The 19,378-nt window shown below is 58.1% G+C and overlaps 1 protein-coding gene across 2 annotated transcripts in view; it reads left to right on the top strand.

Moving 5' to 3' along the window:
- Nucleotides 1-7,726: 7,726 nt before the first annotated feature.
- Nucleotides 7,727-19,378, top strand: part of LOC135982830 (uncharacterized) — a 31,450-nt gene continuing 19,798 nt past the window's right edge. For both annotated transcript variants that reach the window (XM_065591132.1, XM_065591130.1), the window contains exons 1-2: nucleotides 7,727-8,364; nucleotides 13,856-14,115. In XM_065591132.1, the coding sequence (XP_065447204.1) occupies nucleotides 14,044-14,115 (72 nt within the window). In that variant the 5' untranslated portion in view covers nucleotides 7,727-8,364; nucleotides 13,856-14,043. The remainder of the gene's footprint in view (nucleotides 8,365-13,855; nucleotides 14,116-19,378) is intronic.

Here is a 19,378-nt window from a genome sequence, read left to right as displayed (position 1 = left end):
TCCTGAGTCGTGACTCAGTTTCTCCATCCAGATCCCTGGGAATCCGGAGCCTCCTGAGACCTTTCCTCAGTTTAACCCTTGCGCTGCTGCAGACATGTATACTGTGACAGGGTCCCCCGGGCACAACCTGGAAGTGGGGTACCACTTTGCCCTCTTCACTCTCCAGCCTGGGCCGTCTCTCACAATGCAATGCTAGTGACAAGCAGCAAACCCCTCCAGGCGCTGCGATCACTCAGCCGTCAGCATGTGGAGCCCCACGCCCAGCTAGATTGCATGAATGCTCCCTGGGCCACTCACAAATCACACAGAGAAAGGCACCAGCCAATTCCCCCAGCTCCCAGCCTTGCACCCAGAGCTGGACCGTCTTGTCCTGGTCAGAAGCCCGACCAGTGTAAATTTTTAACCCAGTCTACCCCTCCCTTGATGTGGAGAGGACATGAACTAGCCTTTGTAACCTGAGCTGAGATTTCCCGAGCACTTCCCGCAAAACACACTGGTTTAGGTAAAATATCAAAGGGTACGTCTATACTTACCTCCGGGTTCAGCGATAAGCAATCGATCTTCTGGGATCGATTTATTGCGTCTTGTCTAGATGCGATAAATCGATCCCGGAAGTGCTCGCTGTCGACACCGGTACTCCTGCTCCGTGAGAGGAGTACGCGGAGTCGACGGGGGAGCCTGCCTGCCGCGTGTGGACCCGCGGTAAGTACCTTGTAGTTCGAACTAAGATACTTCGACTTCAGCTACTGCGTATCTTAGTTCGAACTGGAGGGTTAGTGTGGACCAGCCCAAACAGATTAATGAACGCCAGAAAGACGTTAAGTGATTATAAGTGGTAGGCACAAAAGGTCAGCGATAGTTACCAGAGAAAATAAAAGGTAAGCGCACTGTCTAAATCTTAAACCTTAGTACACTGGGCAGTATTTTGATCAAGTGATTTTCTCACCCCCGTGCATTGCAATGTTTGCAGTGTGGAGATGCTAACAGGGCTGGTGAGGGAAACCTCAGCCACGATCTAGTTCCCAAAAGCTTGACGGCTTTATTACGTCGGCGCTACGGTGCTGTTAACCATGTGAGAGAAGACTGCAGTGTCTCTCTCCGCCCCCACCACCCCAACATATAGGCCCCCGCAATATTTCCAGCTCCCCTTCCCATTCAACCATCAGCATTTTACACTCCAGTGCTCAGCAAATCACAGGTAGAGTCTGAACTTGAAGCCAAGTTGTTTGTGGCTGGATCTCGGGGTGTCTGTGTCTGAGCAGCACCTGGTGCGACGGGAGCCCCAATCTCAGTGTCCTTGAGTCGATGTCCCCGGCGGGCTGTGGGGTTGGGGCAGATGGTTACTGTACAGAGACAATCGCCCCAGTATCCCCCTCAGAGACCCCCAATATCTCCCCAACCTCCCCCCTCAGAGGCCCCCCCAACATCCCCCATCAGAGACCCCAATATCTCCCCAATCTCCCCCCTCAGAGACCCCCAATATCTGACCTCAGAACCCCCCTGATGTCCATCAGAGACCCGCAATATCTTCCCAACTTCCCCCCTCAAAGAGCCCCCAATATCCCCCTCAGTGACCCCTCCCCCAGAGACCGTTGGGGCCGTTACTGCCCCTCCCCTGCCCTGTGCTGCCGCCTCGAGCTGCTTCCCGCGCCGCAGAGCCACGGGGGGGTGGGGGGGTAACGGCCCCGTGGTCACTGTGGGAAGGTAGGGCTCCCATACGTCCGGATTTCCCCAGACACGTCTGGCTTTTCGTCTGGGGGGGATTTCTAAAAATCTCCAGGATTTCTCCCGGTCGGCTATTTATAGACCGAAAAGCCGCCGCTCGGCAGCCAAAGCCCCTTCCCGGCTCCCCCCATCCCCTGCAGCCGCCCGGCCCTGCAGCTGTCTTCCCCCTCCTCCCCTCCCCTTAACGCTCCGCCCCTGCTCCTCCCCTCCCCTGAACGCTCCGCCCCCTGCTCCTCCCCCTCCCCTGAACGCTCCGCCCCCTGCTCCTCCCCCTCCCCTGAGCGCTCCGCCCCCTGCTCCTCCCCTCCCCTGAGCGCTCCGCCCCCTGCTCCTCCCCGTCCCCTGAGCGCTCCGCCCCCTGCTCCTCCCCGTCCCCTGAGCGCTCCGCCCCCTGCTCCCCCTCCCCTGAACACTCCGCCCCCTGCTCCTCCCCTCCCCTGAACGCTCCGCCCCCTGCTCCTCCCCGTCCCCTGAGCGCTCCGCCCCCTGCTCCTCCCCGTCCCCTGAGCGCTCCACCCCCTGCTCCCCCTCCCCTGAACGCTCCGCCCCTGCTCCTCCCCTCCCCTGAACGCTCCGCCCCCTGCTCCTCCCCTCCCCTGAACGCTCTGCCCCCTGCTCCTCCCCTCCCCTGAACGCTCCGCCCCCTGCTCCTCCCCGTCCCCTGAGCGCTCCGCCCCCTGCTCCTCCCCTCTCCTTAACGCTCCGCCCCTGCTCCTCCCCTCCCCTGAACGCTCCGCCCCCTGCTCCTCCCCTCCCCTGAACGCTCCGCCCCCTGCTCCTCCCCTCCCCTGAACGCTCTGCCCCCTGCTCCTCCCCGTCCCCTGAGCGCTCCGCCCCCTGCTCCTCCCCGTCCCCTGAGCGCTCCGCCCCCTGCTCCTCCCCGTCCCCTGAGCGCTCCTCCCCCTGCTCCTCCCCGTCCCCTGAACGCTCCGCCCCCTGCTCCTCCCCCTCCCCTGAACGCTCCGCCCCCTGCTCCTCCCCATCCCCTGAACGCTCCGCCCCCTGCTCCTCCCCGTCCCCTGAGCGCTCCGCCCCCTGCTCCTCCCCTCCCCTGAACGCTCCGCCCCCTGCTCCTCCCCGTCCCCTGAACGCTCCGCCCCTTGCTCCTCCCCCTCCCCTGAACGCTCCGCCCCCTGCTCCTCCCCCTCCCCTGAACGCTCCGCCCCCTGCTCCTCCCCTCCCCTGAACGCTCCGCCCCCCGCTCCTCCCCCTCCCTTGAGCGCTCCACCCCTGCTCCTCCCCATCCCCTGAGCGCTCCGCCCGCTGCTCCTCCCCGTCCCCTGAACGCTCCGCCCCCTGCTCCTCCCCCTCCCCTGAACGCTCCGCCCCCTGCTCCTCCCCTTCCCCTGCTTCCCGCGAATCAGATGTTCGCGGGAAGTCTGAAAACAAGCAGGGGCAGGTGGGCAGCAGCACGTAAGCTGGGGCGGGGGGGACGCGACGAGGAGGGCCAGGGGCCGGGGGTGCTCGGCCGGGGCCGGAGGGAGCCGCTCAGCCAGGGCTGGACTGGGCAGCGCCTCCCGGAGCCCTCCTCCTCGTGCCCTCCCTCCCCAATTTACCTGCTGCCGCCTGCCCCTGCTTGTTTTCAGACTTCCCACGAACATCTGAACATCTGCGGGAAGCAGGGGAGGGGGAGGAGCAGGTGGGCGGAGCGTTCAGGGGAGGGGAGGAGCAGGTGGGTGGAGCGTTCAGGGTAGGGGGAGGAGCAGGGGGCGGAGCGCTCAGGGGAGGGGAGGAGCAGGGGGTGGAGTGTTCAGGGGAGGGGAGGAGGGGGAAGTGAGCTAGGGGCGGGGGCGGGGTGGACAGCTCCGGGCCCTCTTAGGCGCGGGGCCCGATTCAGCGGAATCGGCTGAATCGGCCTAAAGCCGACCCTGCTTGGGAGGCAGGGAGGCCAGAGCCCCCTCTGGGCCTCCCGCCATTTCCCCAGCCAGCTCCAAACTGCAACTCTCCAGCCCCTCCTCTGGCCTTTGTCTCTTTCCCGGGCCAGGAGGACACCTGATCTTTTTTCTCCAACACCTTCAGTTGGCACCTTTGCAGGAGAGGGTCCCAGGCCATCAGTTACCAGGAGACAGAGTGTCGGCCATTTTCTGTGCAGACACCATCACACTGGGCCTCTCGGGCTCTGCAACAATCCCACCCCCTTATCCCACCACCTAGATACTTAAGAAAGGCATAAGGGAAACTGAGGCACCCACACAGTATTCAGAGAGACCATTAAGAACAGTCCCACTTCGTCACAATTGTCACTCCCCAGCTCCTCCCCAGCTGGGCTTCACTGTTAATTGAGCCTGGCCCACCCTCCAGGAGCAGCCAGTGTGATGGTCAGGGCCCAGACACCCCAGGGGGAGAGCAGGGGGTCTGAGGACCAGAGAATAAGCAATTGAATCAACTTCTTATATACAATATTCCTGTCGTATCAAAGTGTCTCAAGGAGGTCTCTTGTGAAAGCTGGTGACACACTGGTGATTAATATCACTGTGAAATGTCTGTATTAAAACTATAGGAAGAATTATGGCTACTCACTGATATGCTTTAAAGTGTGTGTCAAAAGAAAGGGAGAAACAGGTCTCTCTCAGACAAGCGGGAAGGCAGCGATCTACCCGTCTCCAATGTAAACGGAAACAATGGAAGCCCCTGTTTACATAGGAATCATTGGGGGGTGGGAGAACAGCAGGGGATCATCCTGACTCGGGGACAGAGCAACGAGCTTTGGAAAACGTAAGCAGAAGCAAAACACATTTTGGCATCTGTCACTGAGGGGACGATGAGGTACCACACCCCGCAAGCCAGTGAAAGTTGGTCCCCTGGTCTGGAGCACTAGAGATGCTGATAACTTGATGTAAGTTAGGAAACTGCTTAGGCAAAGATTGTAACTTGCTAGAATTAAGTTTTAGTCACTTGCAAGTGTGTCTTGTTTTGTTTGTAACCAGACCCAGCCAGCTGGACTGTCAAAGTGTCCAAGACACAGCAGAGAACATTAGTGTTTGTTGGCTGTGGCTGTCCGTGCATGTTGCTCCATCCACACCGCAGGAAATTTGCCAGGTTGGTCAAGAGCTGCACTGAGACCAGTCAAGTGAGCACTTCTTTGGGAAGCTGTCTCGCCTCGTTCCATCAGACATGGGTGGATATTGCCCCGACAAATGGGTGCTAGATGTCCTCACCCACGGCGATATTCATATCAACCAGTTCATCTCGCTCCCCCTCCCCCCTTCATCCCTCTTCAGGGTCCTTCTCCCAGGAGCCTTTTACAAACAGAAATGGCCTCGCTGCTCCAGCTGGGAGCCATGGAGGAGCTGGTTCAGGAAAACAGAGGAAGGGGTTTTACTCCTAGTGTCTCCTCATTCCGAAGAAGAAAGCGGAGCAGGGGAAGGGGTCTTCAAGCCGTCCTAGACCTGAGGAAACTCAACCAATACATGCACTGCCTCAGGTTCAGGATGGAAACGTTTGCCTCCACCATTCCGTCTCCCTCAAGGCTGGACCGTGGCTCTCGACTGGCGGAACGCCTACTTTCCTATCCGCCATCCACCCAGCCCACAGCCAGTACCTCAGATTCACAGGGGCGCGTGAGCAGCCAGTCATCCAAGTACAGGTAGACATTAAGTCCCAGCTTCCTTAGATGTGCTGCCACCAGGCACTTTGTGAACACCCTGCTGCCACGGAGAGTCCAAAGGACAGTATCCTCTCCTGGAAACGGCTGAGCTCCCCTGTGGATCTTAGTTGCCTTCACACTGGCATGCAGAGTCAGTGAGATCCAGGCCCTCACGGCTGGGCTGCTCTATGCGTCATTCCACAGGGACAAGGTGGTGATGAGACCAGGTCATCCCCCAGGTGGTCTCTGAACTCCCTTTGAATTTTTCCCAAAACTGCACCTTTCTCCAGGGGAAAGAAGCTTCACACTCGAGATGTCTCCAGAACCCTGCTGTCAGGGCTGGCTCCAGGCACCAGGCACCCAAGCACATGCTTGGGGCGGCACCTGGTAAAGGGCGGCGGGGGGAGCGTGGCGCGGCATTCCGCGGTGGGAGGGCGCTCCCGCGGCGCAGCGCTGGGGGGGCGGGCTCCAGTTGCGCGGGGCTCGGCGAGGGGGCGGCGCGGGCGTGGCGCTGGAAGGGGGTTCCAGCAGCGCTTGGCAGGGGGCGGGGGCGGGGTCCGGCGGCGCGGCGCTCGGCAGGGGGTGGGCGGCGCGGGGCTCGGCGCTCGGGGGGGTGATCCGGCGGCGCTCGGCGCGGGGGGGGGTGGGCTCCGGCGTGCAGCGCTCGGCAGGGGGGCGGCGCTCGGCGGGGGGGGTGGCGCTCTGGGGGGGTTCTGGCGGTGCTCGGCGGGTGGCTAGAGCCGGCCCTGCCTGCTGTACCACCCAGACAGTGCAACAGATATTGAAACCCCAGGCCGTATCTTTGGGAACCACGCTATGAAATCTATGGCTGGTCTGTATGATTATCTCCTGCTCTGTGTGGGAGGTTAATGGCTCCCCCAGGAACTAACAACAGTGATTACCCCACTAACAGCTCCAGAGAGGCACCACCCGCTGCAGAGGTTTGTATGTGCTGGGTCAGGCTGAGTTTTCCAGAGACTGAAGGGTTTTGCTATACAAGTGTAAGCAGAGTCAGGATGAGCTCTACCCTGACATCTGGTGGTGAATTATGGCGAGGGTGGAAAAGAACTCCAGGGGCTGATCTTGTTTGCATAGGCACATCCACCCGCCTGGCAGGAAACAACAGCAACTGAGAGTGGTTACTTTGGCTGGTGTGGGATCCCCAGTTTCTCTATTATTGGGACAGGAAGAATAAAGTTTTGTTACCCTGATTCTGTGAATCAAGGCCAGTGGAACTGTTGTGTGACAGGACTAAGTGAGTCCTTCACCATTACCTAAGTAGCACTTGCTTGACAAGGGGCATGGGTTACAAAACCCAGTGAAGGGAGAGAGGATGGGGATAGGCTTGTGGTGAAGGCTGTGGTGGAACCCCCCTGGAGAAACAGATGGCTGGCCAGCCTCGGATCACGTAAGGTGGCTCTTAACACCCTGTGTGCTGTCCCCTCATTTACTCTGGGGCTGCACTGCCCAGGGACAGAGACTTTGGGTGGTTGCTGGACCCAAGAGACTTTGGGGACTCTGGGTGATTTTTGGGCTGCTGGATTCAAGAACCAAAGGGAAAGGACACAGCCCAATTTGCTGGGGTGGGTTTTGCTCATGGTTTGTGTTATGAATCCTGTTTGTGGTGTTTTTTCCAATTTAATGCTGATGTCATTTACCTCGTGTTATTAAACATTTTCTGTTACACTCAGACTCCGTGCTTGCGAGAGGGGAAGTATTGCCTCTTAGAGGCGCCCAGGGGGGGTGGTATGTAATTGTCCCAGGTCACTGGGTGGGGGCTCGAGCCGGTTTTGCATTGCGTTATTGAAATGGAACCCCTAGATACAGAACCCGGCCCTTGTTGCTGCCAACTCAGATGGGCAGAAGGGTTACACAAGGCTGAGTTTATCCAGCCTCATGGCCTCTTTCTGATCCAGCAAATGGACAGGACTTTTGGTCCAAGGGGCCCAAGTCTGAGGAAGAGCTGGAATTTTAGCCTGCCAGGGCCCCTTAGAACAGATGGGGGATTTCCGGTATATTCAATGTGCCTGTAAATCCATTTACTGTTTACATGTTTTCTCTGGAGGCTTTTATCCTGAATAAGGAGCTTGGTTTGGAGACACCGTTTGGGTCACTGGTAAATCACTTGTCATGTCTATGGAGAGTAACCATGGTGCAGGTGCTGGCCTTAAGGCAGACCGGCTGCTGGGGATATCCCAGTGAACTACAGGGGGCTGCAGTTGAAACCTCCAGTCAGAAGGCAGTGGGACACAGGCCCCTGCCCAGAGAGAGGTGACAGCTGGAGCCTGAGACCTGAACTGGCGTTCTACAGAGGCCACAGAACGGGTCAAAGGTGCAGTTACCCTGAGACTGTGCCAGACAGGACCCAGCTCTTCAGACTTTCTCCTCACCTCCTTTATCCGAGAGACGCTCCAAGTGGATTATTCGGCGTATCTCCACCTGGGACCAGCTGTACGGAAGTGACTGTTCCTTTCGCTTTTCAGCTCAGAAATTCGGTTTAGATTTTTTTGCCAAAAAGTCAAAAATATTCCACAGAAACGATCCCCCAGTTTCTGACCAGCTCCGTTAAAAACCGGTTTGCCTGCCCAAAGCTTTGGAAAATTCTGGCCTTAAGTTCTTCTCTCTTTACAGTCTAGAGATGAGATCAAGGCTGGGCCAAGAAGGAAACATTAAAAGGGATGTTTATGGGCACAGTAGAACTAGCGAAAGTGAAACTGGATGAGCTTGTCAAATAGCCCCATTGTGAGATAACCAACGTCAAGATTTATTGACCACAAACTACCAAACATGGGATCTGCACGTAGCGGGTTTGAATATTTTCCATTTCCTGGTTGACTCCGTGACTTGACACGGAGGCAGTGGGTGGTTCGTTCTGTGATAGCCAGTGCGGTTGTCGCGGCTCTTCCTGGCTGGGACTTTGCACTCAGTGTAATTACCCACAGACTGAACAGCTTCAGCGAACCCGGACCAGCCCCAGCGCTCCCGACCTTCCATCAGACCTGCCGCTGCGGAACGGCTCTCGGCTCTCGCCGCCAAGGCCTGGTTCTCGGCCGGTAAGTCCTGCTCCGGGGCTGTTCCCAGTCGCTAGATGAGATAACGGGCGTGAGGAAGCAGCGGTGGCTAGTGACTAGGGCAGGAATGAAGGATCTGGGGTTTCTCTCGGCTTTGACTTTAACTCCCTGGGTGAGTTAGGGCCAGTCACCCTTGGGCCGGGGGCTGCTTTAAGAAGTTTGCCCTTGGGTCTGATGAGTGAACTTGGGCTGGGGCCAGCACCTCCCCCCTCCCCGCAGCCAGCCGGGGGCACCTGGCCACAGCCACAGGCAAGCAGGGCTTCCCTGCAGTCCCGGGTGTAACCAAGCTGCTGCCCCCTGCTGCCTCCCCTAGCCCGGACCCTGCCCATGCCCGGACCCAGGGCCGGTGCAACCACTAGGTCACCTAGGGCACCAAATGGTTGGGGGCGCCCACTGGGTCTTAGTGTCCACCCACCTGGTTTTCCTATCCCAGTTCTGACCCTTCCTGCAGGCTCGGAGTCTTCCTGGGAAGGGGATCTAGTAGTTAAAAGAGAAAAAGCCTCCAGCCGGCCAGACCTATTAGCACAACCCTGAAACTGTTAAAGAGCCATTCAAGGGGTAATGACAGGTTTCAGAGTAGCAGCCGTGTCAGTCTTTATCCGCAAAAAGAACAGGAGTACTTGTGGCACCTTAGAGACTAACACATTTATTAGAGCATAAACTTTCGTGGGCTACAGCCCACTTCTTCGGATGCATATGCTCTAATAAATGTGTTAGTCTCTAAGGTGCCACAAGTACTCCTGTTCTTTTTTCAAGGGGTAATGAAGCCACTTAGCAGGCATTTGCCAACCCCCAGGTATATATATGTACTGACAAAAACAGTTGTGCATGACTGTCATATTTACTCAGGATATGTCAGTCTACAGCACCTTAGTTTAAAATTTGCTTTAAAAATATTTCATTAGTGAGTTGGTGAAGATTATAAAATCACATCTTTAAAAAATCCTTGCATAGATTTTTAGATGCACAATCATCTTTAGCCTTAAATGCTCGGATCTTCAGACATATGTTTTTTTAAATAAATCCTTCAGAAGACCCCCCTTAGCTAAAATACACATTTTAATTACTATAGTAAAAAAACTTACTTCCAAAGTCTTCCTGTCCTTTCTGTCCATCCATTTCTCCCTTCATTCCCCCCCCCCCCCCCCCCCCCCCCGTATTGAAGAGAGCCTTTAAAGGGACAACAGCCCTTTGCTTCCAGATAGCTGGACAAAGAGTTTCCCTTTCATTACTTCTGGCTATCTGATGAACTAGTTTTAAGCAAAATCAGTACCTTAGTAAAATATAAAATCCTTTGTTATGCCTAAAATCTTTGGAAACATATATTTTAAAGTTGGTGACATTTCATAAACATATGTATTGTTCTGGAGATCCCACACAGTAAATGAGCATTCCCTTTTTCTAAAAGCAATGACCATTGTTCTGAACACACTACACCTCTGTGACTGATTCATTTAAAATAATGTCTGTTTCAGTGAGTTAAATATGTAGTAATCTGGAATGATTACTTTATGAAGGCTTAAGAGTACATTTAAAATATAAAATTAGCTTAGAAATACTGATTAAGAAAATGTAAAACAGAGCAGAGCTGCATCACATTGTTGCCGGCACAGAGGGCCCGAGGGGGGCAACAGCGGGTTCGTTGCCCGGTGTGCTTCGCGCCAATGAACACACCAGGATGGAGAAGCAATCAAAGTTTATTTGAGATCTCAAAGCAGTGCAAGGAGACAGGCAAGTCTCAAATCAAGCACACCAACATAAGCAACTTTTCTCTTTTTATACATTTTTGTAGCTAGGCTATTCCCTTCTTTTTCCCTCCTCCCCTCTCTACCCCTCCCTTTCCCCCCCCTCTACCCCTCCCTTTCTCTCCCTCCCTTCTCCCTATAGCAGTCATGTTTATACATTTAAGCAGTTAAATCATCTTGGCGGCTATAAGTCTAGCTCATTAGCAACTTTTTCTGTGAACCGTTATCTGGTCCTGTTTCCCTTTGATTTATTATCTCCCCTTCAGCCAGAAACATACAGGCCTCATTATTACCGCTTGGTACCGGTATGAGTGGGGTTGCAACTGATAACTGGCTGTTACACATTCCAATTTCTGCATCTGGTTTTTGAGGTTGATTAGAGTTTAAACATGGAGGAACTTTGGTTCACTTAGGCCTAGTGCAGGAAGGCTTCATCGACACTCGTGGTCTTCCACCCTCCCGAGTTACCTAGGGTTATGCCTAGTGACACCAACAACATATTCCATAATATTTAATGTTATGTTTCAGAGTAGCAGCCGTGTTAGTCTGTATCTGCAAAAAGAACAGGAGTACTTGTGGCACCAAGTACTCCTGTTCATTTAATGTTGTATTCAGAAGGACGGCTGACTCACCCTTACTACAAAGTTTTTGCAAATAAATGTCTGACAAACTTCAGGGCATATCAAAAAACCTGTGACTGACATTTTTTATTCCCAAGTTTAGTGCTTTTAATTAGGTACCTTCTGCATGTCCATTCTGCGTGAGGGAGAGGGTGCAGGGGTCTCTGCGGGGAACTGTGACTCTCCGCCACCGTGAGGCGGGCCGGGCGCCTTGTTATTCCTTCTGCCTTGTCCCTCCACCCCCACCGGGCTGCAACCTCAGGCTGCTGTCGGGCAAAGGGGCACCAGTTTAATAATACTGCATAAGGCCTCAAAAACCCTAAGGATGGCCCTGGGGGCGCCAAAAAGCGGTGCCCTGGCTCGGCAGGGAGGAGCTGCCTTCCGGAGGCATCGGAGAGCCAGAGCGTCGGCTTCCGGCGGTGGCCAGTTCCAGCCATGGAGGAGCCGGCGCGGCGCAGAGGGGCAGGAGCCCTGCAAAGGCGGCAGCGCCGCTAGCGGGGAGCAGCCGCCCCTCCTGCCCCTCCTGCCCAGGCTGCGGCCCGGCACCCCCCCCCCCCCCCGGGGCTTCTGCAGGCTGCAGCAGATGCATTCAGGGAGAGACCTCCATGTGCCCCCCAGCTCCCCTCTCACTGTGCTCGGGTTCTGCGGCTCCCGGGCATGTGAGCCACTGCCGGGGCACGGGGCCCTGAGTCTGCTCTGGGAGGGGCAGCAACGGTGGCAGCTCATACTCCCGGGAGCCGCAGAACCCGAGTGCAGTGAGGGAGGAGCCGGGGGGCGCACGGGAGCCTCTGCCCGCATGCATCCCTGAGTTTGCTAAAGTCTGCCTTCTTGAAATCCATCATCTTTATTTTGCTGTCCTCCTTTCTACCATTCCTTAGAATCATGACCTCTACCATTTCATGATCACTTTCTCCCAAGCTGCCCTGTGCCCTCGCTCCTCCTCCCTCCCCCCAGCACCTCCTAACGCCACGAAACAGCTGAGCTGTGGCAGGTGGTAGGCACTGGGAGGCAGGGTAAGGTGCTGATTGGCGGGGCCTGCCGACAGGCAGGAGGCGCTGGGGGTAGGGAGAGGTGTTGATGCAGGGGGGCTGTCAGCGGGTGCTCAGCACCCACCATTTTTTCCCCGTGGGTGCTCTGGGGCTGGAGCACCCACAGAGTCAGCGCCTGTGCCTGTGGGCGTGTGGGCACCGCCAGAGCAAAGGTCTGACCCGTGGTGTCACCGCAGCGTGACCAGGGCCTGGGACATGTGAAGAGCCGACTGTACTTTCCTCACAGCTCCATAGATGGTTGTTTCTAGTCGCCCTGGGCCCTTTGGGGGGGCCCTTGTTCCTTTAACGTTTCCCGTTTCCCCTTATTTTCCTTACCCGTTTACCCAGGGGTATTTGGTTTGAAATTACTGCAGAGGTCAGTGGGTCGGGGAAGCGGCCGGTGCGGAGCGAGCACCCCGGAGTGGGGATGCCCTGGTCCCTCTCCTGAACGACCCACGACCAGACTGGGGTGAAGTCTCCCAGGAACCCGGGGCCCAGACGTGTCAGGGTTGCGGGGACTCCGCCACGTGGGGAGTCCTGCAGGGCAGGGAGGCCTCTGGGTAAAGGGAACTGGAGCGAGGACTCAGATCCGTTCACCGTCCAGTGCTACTGGGCCCTGCAGAACCAAACGGCTCCAGGGAGCGGCCCCAAGAGCCCAGCCGCACTCAGGGCACCGGGTTACGGAACTAGAGAGTGAAAGTGGAACTGAGCAGGGAGCGGCCAGCTCCCGTCACTGTGCAGAGACAGACACGCAGAGACCCAGGGCAGCAGAGGGGGAAACCCAGAGACAAACGGAGACATTGAATTAACCTCGGGGTCTGCACTGGAGTCTGCTCACCGGGGTGAGCTACAGGGGAAGAGTTGTGGGAAGAGGGAGCCCAGGGCTGGGCTGGCAGGGGGAGAGCTGGGGGGGGGCAGAGATGGGCTAGCAGGGGGCTGCGGGTCGGGAGTGAGGGGCACTGGCAGAGCTGTGGGGGGCAGAGCTGTGCTGGCTGGGGGCTGCGGGTCGGGAGTGAGGGGCACCGGCAGAGCTGGGGGGAGAAGGCCAGGGCTGGGCTAGCAGGGGCTGCGGGTCGGGAGTGAGGGGCACCGGCAGAGCTGCGGGGGGGGGCAGGGCTGGGCTAGCAGGGGCTGTGGGTCGGGAGTGAGGGGCACCGGCAGAGCTGGGGGGGGGGCAGGGCTGGGCTGGCAGGGGCTGCGGGTCGGGAGTGAGGGGCACCGGCAGAGCTGGGGGGGGGGGCAGGGCTGGGCTAGCAGGGGCTGCGGGTCGGGAGTGAGGGGCACCGGCAGAGCTGGGGGACAGGGCTGGGCTGGCAGGGGCTGCGGGTCGGGAGTGAGGGGCACCGGCAGAGCTGGGGGGAGAAGGCCAGGGCTGGGCTAGCAGGGGCTGCGGGTCGGGAGTGAGGGGCACCGGCAGAGCTGGGGGGGGGGGCAGGGCTGGGCTAGCAGGGGCTGCGGGTCGGGAGTGAGGGGCACCGGCAGAGCTGGGGGACAGGGCTGGGCTGGCAGGGGCTGCGGGTCGGGAGTGAGGGGCACCGGCAGAGCTGGGGGGAGAAGGCCAGGGCTGGGCTAGCAGGGGCTGTGAGTCAGACATCAGGGGCACTGGCATGGTTTGCTCGGGCCAGATGCACTTTGTTCAGGAGCCCCAGTGCTCTGTAAGCTGGGGGCGGGGGCGGATTCAGGATGCCCAAGGCATCCCCCCCTCTAATAAGAACAGGAGCAACTGCAGCTGGCATTTCCAAGGTACCTTGGCCAGCTCTGACAGTCTCACCCCACGGCTGAACCCACATCCTTGGGGGTCGGGTGCTTCTAGCGGGCTGAGCTGGGGAGCAGCAATGGCTGTGTCCGTCTCTGCACTCCCGGGCCCCCAGGCAACCCAAAACCCCAGGAGCAGAGAGGCACTTGCCAGCCCTGCCCAAAAATGGGAATGGCCACCTCACAGCAGTGAATGGAAACTTACGAGCAAAGTGGTGAAAATTAACATTGGAGCCCAGAAGTCCTGGCTCCCAGCCCCCCTGCTCTAGCATGTTAGCCCTGGTGTTCCCATGTGCCAGCTCCTGACCCAGTTGATCTCCCCAAGCCTGCAGGGTCAGAGGGATGGAGCAACTCCGGGAGGACATCACCTACTCCATCTGGACATGTTGAACGATCCTGTCCATCGAGTGTGGCCACAACTTCTGCCGGGGCTGCCTCTCGGCTCACTGGAGCAAGGTCTCAGCCCAGGGGCACCGCTGCCCGGAGTGCCGAGCTCCTTGCTCCAGGGGCAGGATGATCCCAGACACACCTCTCAAAAACCTGCTGAAGAAATTCACCAAGTACCTGCAGGAAGAGACGGAGCTGGTGAGACCAGATGGGCCAGATAAGAGGAAAAGGAGCTTTCTCTTGTAGGGGATGCTGGGCCCAATCCAGCCCCAGGGCAGGGACTGGCTGGCTCAGGGGAGCAGGGAATGGGACACGGGGCCTGTTCCCTTTAGGGGGCACCAGCCCTGATCTGGCCCAGAGTGGGGACTGGCTGGCTCAGGGGGTGGGGAATGGGACACACAGACTCAGACTGGTCGGCCAGGAGGGACCATCATGATCATCTAGTCTGACCTCCTGCACATTGCAGGCCACAGAACCTCACCCACCCACTCCTGTAATAGACCCCGAACCTTTGGCTGAGTTACTGACATCCTCAAACCATGATCTAGACTCCAAGTTACAGAGACTCCACCATTTACATTAGTTCAAACCTGCACGTGACCTGTGCCCCATGCTGCAGGGGAGGGAGAAACCCCCCCAGGTCTCTGCCAATCCAACCTGTGGGAAAATTCCTTCCCGACCCCAAATATGATGATCGGTTAGATCCTGAGCATGTGGGTGAGACCCACCACCCAGACACTTGGGTGTCTCTAGTAACACAGAACCCTTCCCATCTAGTGTCTCATCACCGCTCGTTGGGGATATTTGCTGCTAGCAGTTACAGATCGGCTACGTGCCATGGTAGGCAGTCTCGTCATCCCATCCCCTCCATAAACTTCTCAAGCTCAGTCTTGAAGCCCACAGAGCCGGGCGGCTGGAGATTGGCGGCTGCTGGCTGGGAGCCCAGCTCTGAAGGCAGAACCGGTGCCAGCAGCAGCGCAGAAGGAAGGATGTCAGGGTACAGTATTGCCACCCCTACTGCTGTTCTGCTGCTGGTGGGGTGCCGCCTTCAGAGCTGGGTGCCCGGCCACCAGCTGCTGCTCTCCAGACACACAGCTCTGAAGGCAGCGCAGAATTCAGGGTGGCAATACTGTGACCCCCCCCATAAATTGTCACGGAGTATTGGGGGACTCAGGGCCCTGCACCCCCGGCTTCCTGCGATTCACCATGACTCTCAGCCAGCTAGTAAAGCAGAAGGTTTATTTGGATGACAGGAATACAGTCCAAGACAGGTCTTGCAGGCACAGACAACAGGGCCCCCCTCAGTTAAGTCCAGCTTGGGGTCCCAGGACATTCCAGCCCACCCCCCTTCGGGGGGGGTCAGAGCCATCTCTGTCTCCCAGCCATCTCTCCAGCCCGCTTCCAGCCCTCTGCCTTCAGCGACCCCTCCCACAGCCTTTGTTCAGTTTCCCGGGCTCAGGTGTCACCTGGCCTCCAACCCCTTCCTGGGTTCTCATGTTACACACTCAGGTATGCGCCCTCGGGCAGATCCCATCCTCCAATGCAGACTATCCCCTGTCAGCATTCACAGACCACAGTGAGAACAGTCCCAGTTCGTCACATCTCTCCCCCCTTCGAGACCGAACTGAGCAGGGTCACTTTAGCCAGTGACCCGGGGAAGTTCGAACCTACCCCCGTTCCCATGGATGCCCCCGCATCCCTCCCATTCCTTGGTGAGAATTACACCAGGCCCCTCCAGTTTCACGCCCCCCCTTAGGTCGGGGGTGCTTGATGGCACTCGCAGTTCGCATGTGGGAAGGTTTATGCGGCCTGTGCCCTTTCCCCACCCCCATACCTCTGGGGTTCCAACTGGGCTGTGGTCTTCTCCCAGCGCTCCAGTCTGGAGGTCTGTGCGTTGGGCTCTCTTGGTTTAGAGCCGCCCTTTTTACCTTGGCCACCCTCCGGAAAGGCTCCTCTATGCTGGGCAAGGGTCCTAAAGCTGTTTTCCCCTTGTCCCAGGCCTTCCTCCCCCTCTGACAGGGGTCACAGGATCCGCAGTACTGTCGGACAGTAACAAAGACCCCAGGCCAGTAAAAGCTCCGTAGCAGCCTCTGCTGGGTACGCCAGGTTCCCTGGTGCCCTGAGAGGGGAATGTCATGGGCCCGGCACAGCAGCTGGCGGCGATACTTCTGGGGTACCACCAGCTGCCTCCTGATCCCCCCTGACTCCATTTTCCCTGGGGGAGCCCATTCTCGGTACAGGAACCCCTTCTCCCACAGGAACCTTTTCTGGCCACCTCGTCCCATGGTCTGTACCGCACTGAGGTCGGCCAGGTCCCTTATCTTCCGCAAGGAGGGATCTTTCTGCACCTCGGCCTGGAACTCAGCAGCTGGGACAGGGATGGCCACCTGCTCTTTCTCGCCCGCTGGGTCCGAAGCTGCAGCCTCCCTGAGCCGTGTCCCTGGGCGTTCCCTCCCCACCAGGTTAGGGTCCTGCGCCTCAGGCAAGGCACCCCCCCCAAGGCCAGGGCGCAGTGCCCCTCGCCGGCTCTGACCGCGGGTCACAACTAAGGCGGTCTGGGGGCTGCTTGGCCAGTCCTCTAGGTCCCCCCCCATCAACACCTCAGTGGGCAAATGGTGGTGCACTCCCACGTCCTTGGGGCCCTCCTTGGCCCCCCATTTCAGGTGTACCCTCGCTACGGGAACCTTGAATGGGGTCCCGCCCACCCCGGTCAGGGTCAGGAAGGTGTTGGGCACCACCCGATCTGGGGCCACCACCTCGGGCCGGGCCAGTGTCACCTCTGCGCCCGTGTCCCAGTATCCATAAACTTTCTTCCCATCCACCTCCAGGGGAACAAGGCACTCGCTCCGCAGGGACAGCCCCGCGCCAACCCTGTAAACGGAGAACTTTGAATCCGGAGCATCTGGCCCCCCAGAGAAGCTGGCCTGGGGCCCTTCTCTTTCTTGAGCAGTTGATAAGCTGCCAGCCCCTCTTGCGTGAGAAGCCTGCCCCTCGTCCGTCTGGGCCTCTACCAAGTTAACCCGGTGCGGGTTCGGTCTGCTCAGTCTGTCCTTGAGCTTGGGGCACTGGGCCCGAACGTGGCCTCTTCGGCCGCAGTAATAGCAGCTCATGTCCCGTGGGTCCCCTCGAGCCGGTCGGTTGTCCCTGACGCTGGGCATTCCCTGTGGGAGGGGATTCCCCATATTCCCCCTTTGGGAGGTCCCAGGGTGACTCTCTCTCTGCATCGCGGCGGGCCTGTTCCTTTGGGGCTCCTCCCTGCCACCCCCTGACCGGCTCTTTACAAACTCATCAGCCAGCTGCCCTGCGTGTCGCGGGTTCTCTGGCTTTCTGTCCACCAACCACAGCCTCAGGTCGGATGGGCACCGCTCATACAGTTGCTCCAGTACCAGCAGTTTAATCAGGTCCTCCTTCGTCTGGGCCCCATCAGCCCACTTGCTGGCGTATCTTTCCATGCGGGCGGCTAGTTGCAGATATGAGATCTCAGGGGTTTTATCCTGACTCCGGAACCTTTCCCGGTACATCTCAGGAGTCAGCCCAAACTCTCGTAGCAGGGCCTTTTTGAATAGTTCAGTCCCCTTTCTCTGCCTCTCCCAGTTGGCGGTACAATGCCACGGCTTTGGGGTCCAGTAAGGGGGTAAGGACCCGGAGTCTGTCCGCGGGATCAACCCGGTGCAGCTCGCAGGCCGTCTCAAAGGCCTCCAGGAAGTCATCCATGTCCTCCCCCTCCTTGTGTGGGGCCAGGATGCACTTATCAAAGCTCCGTGCAGTCCTGGGTCCCCCCTCACTCACCGCAGCCGGGGGTTCGCTGCCCCTCAGTCTCGCCAGTTCCAGTTCATGCTGACGCTGTCTCTCATTCTCCTGTCTCTGTCTCTCTTCATGCTGTCTTTGTCTCTCTTTCTCCTCCCGTTCACGCTGATGCTGTCTCTCTTTCTCGTCCCGTTCATGCTGTCTCTGTCGTTCACGATCCTCCAGCTCTCTCAGTTTTAGCTCTTTCTCCCATTCCAGCCAAGTCCGCTCCACGGATGCCGAACGTCGCCGGGAGGATCCTCTGCTGGCCGGCGAGCTTCGCCGGGAGGATCCCCTGCTGGCCGGGGGGGTCATGGCGCCCTCGGTATTTGCTGGGCTCCTCCCCACCCTTCCCCTAGGCATAGGAAGGAGGGGTCTCGGGAAGCCCTCAGCAGCCGGCTGACCACTCCCAGCTGGGACAGACACTGGGGCCTGCGCTGCATTTGCCAGGCTGCTTCCCTGAGACACAGGGATCAGTTCATTCGCGCGATCTTCCTCCTCCAGCCGGGCAATGAGCTGTGCTTTGGTGAGCCTCCCAGTGCACAGCCCCCTCTGCTTGCACAGCTCCACCAGGTCGCTCTTAAGCCGCTTGGCATACATCTTCCTGCTGGCCACTCACCGGCCTGTGTGCTCACAGCTCCCCACAGTTCCCAGGGGGACCCCTAGTGTGCCAGCCCTTCTCGAGGTCACCGCCTCTCTGCCAGGGTCGAGCTGCAGACTCCTCCGCCCCTGGGACCACTCGCTGCGATCCCCCCGGGGGACCCTGTTACTGCAAAAGTCCTTCTCGCTGGTCACACACTCCCAGGGGTAATAACCGTCTCTCTCTCACTCTTCAGCACGCCTGGTCCCCGTCAATCCCCCTTCGTTTTACTGCTCCCCAGTCACTTACTGCAGGAAGCGCCGTCCACGGGGTGCAGTAGATCCCACCGCTGCCACCAGTTGTCACGGAGTATTGGGGGACTCAGGGCCCTGCACCCCCGGCTTCCTGCGATTCACCATGACTCTCAGCCAGCCAGTAAAGCAGAAGGTTTATTTGGATGACAGGAATACAGTCCAAGACAGGTCTTGCAGGCACAGACAACAGGACCCCCTCAGTTAAGTCCAGCTTGGGGTCCCAGGGCATTCCAGCCCACCCCCCTTCGGGGGGGGTCAGAGCCATCTCTGTCTCCCAGCCATCTCTCCAGCTCGCTTCCAGCACTCTGCCTTCAGCGACCCCTTCCACAGCCTTTGTTCAGTTTCCCGGGCTCAGGAGTCACCTGGCCTTCAACCCCTTCCTGGGTTCTCATGTTACACACTCAGGTATGCGCCCTCGGGCAGATCCCATCCTCCAATGCAGACTATCCCCTGTCAGCATTCACAGACCACAGTGAGAACAGGCCCAGTTCGTCACATAAATAACCTTGCAACCCCCCCCAACTCCCTTTTGGATCAGGACCCCCAATTTGAGAAATGCTGATCTCCCCCATGAAATCTGTATAGTTTAGGGTAAAAGCACACAAAAGATCAGATTTCCCGGGGGAGACCAGATTTCACGATCTGTGACACGTTTTTCTTGGCCGTGAATTTGGTTGGACTCTAGATATGACCCCTGACTTTTACAGATTAATGACAAATCCTTGCTATTGGGCTTGCAATTTCATGTGCCAGTTTCTTTAATATTCGTGGATGGAGATGA

Source organism: Chrysemys picta, chromosome 4 (assembly GCF_011386835.1).
Source record: "Chrysemys picta bellii isolate R12L10 chromosome 4, ASM1138683v2, whole genome shotgun sequence".
Classification (NCBI taxonomy): Eukaryota; Metazoa; Chordata; order Testudines; family Emydidae; genus Chrysemys; species Chrysemys picta.
Note: the sequence above shows the minus strand (reverse complement) of the source record. Positions and strands in the feature narration are given on the sequence as shown.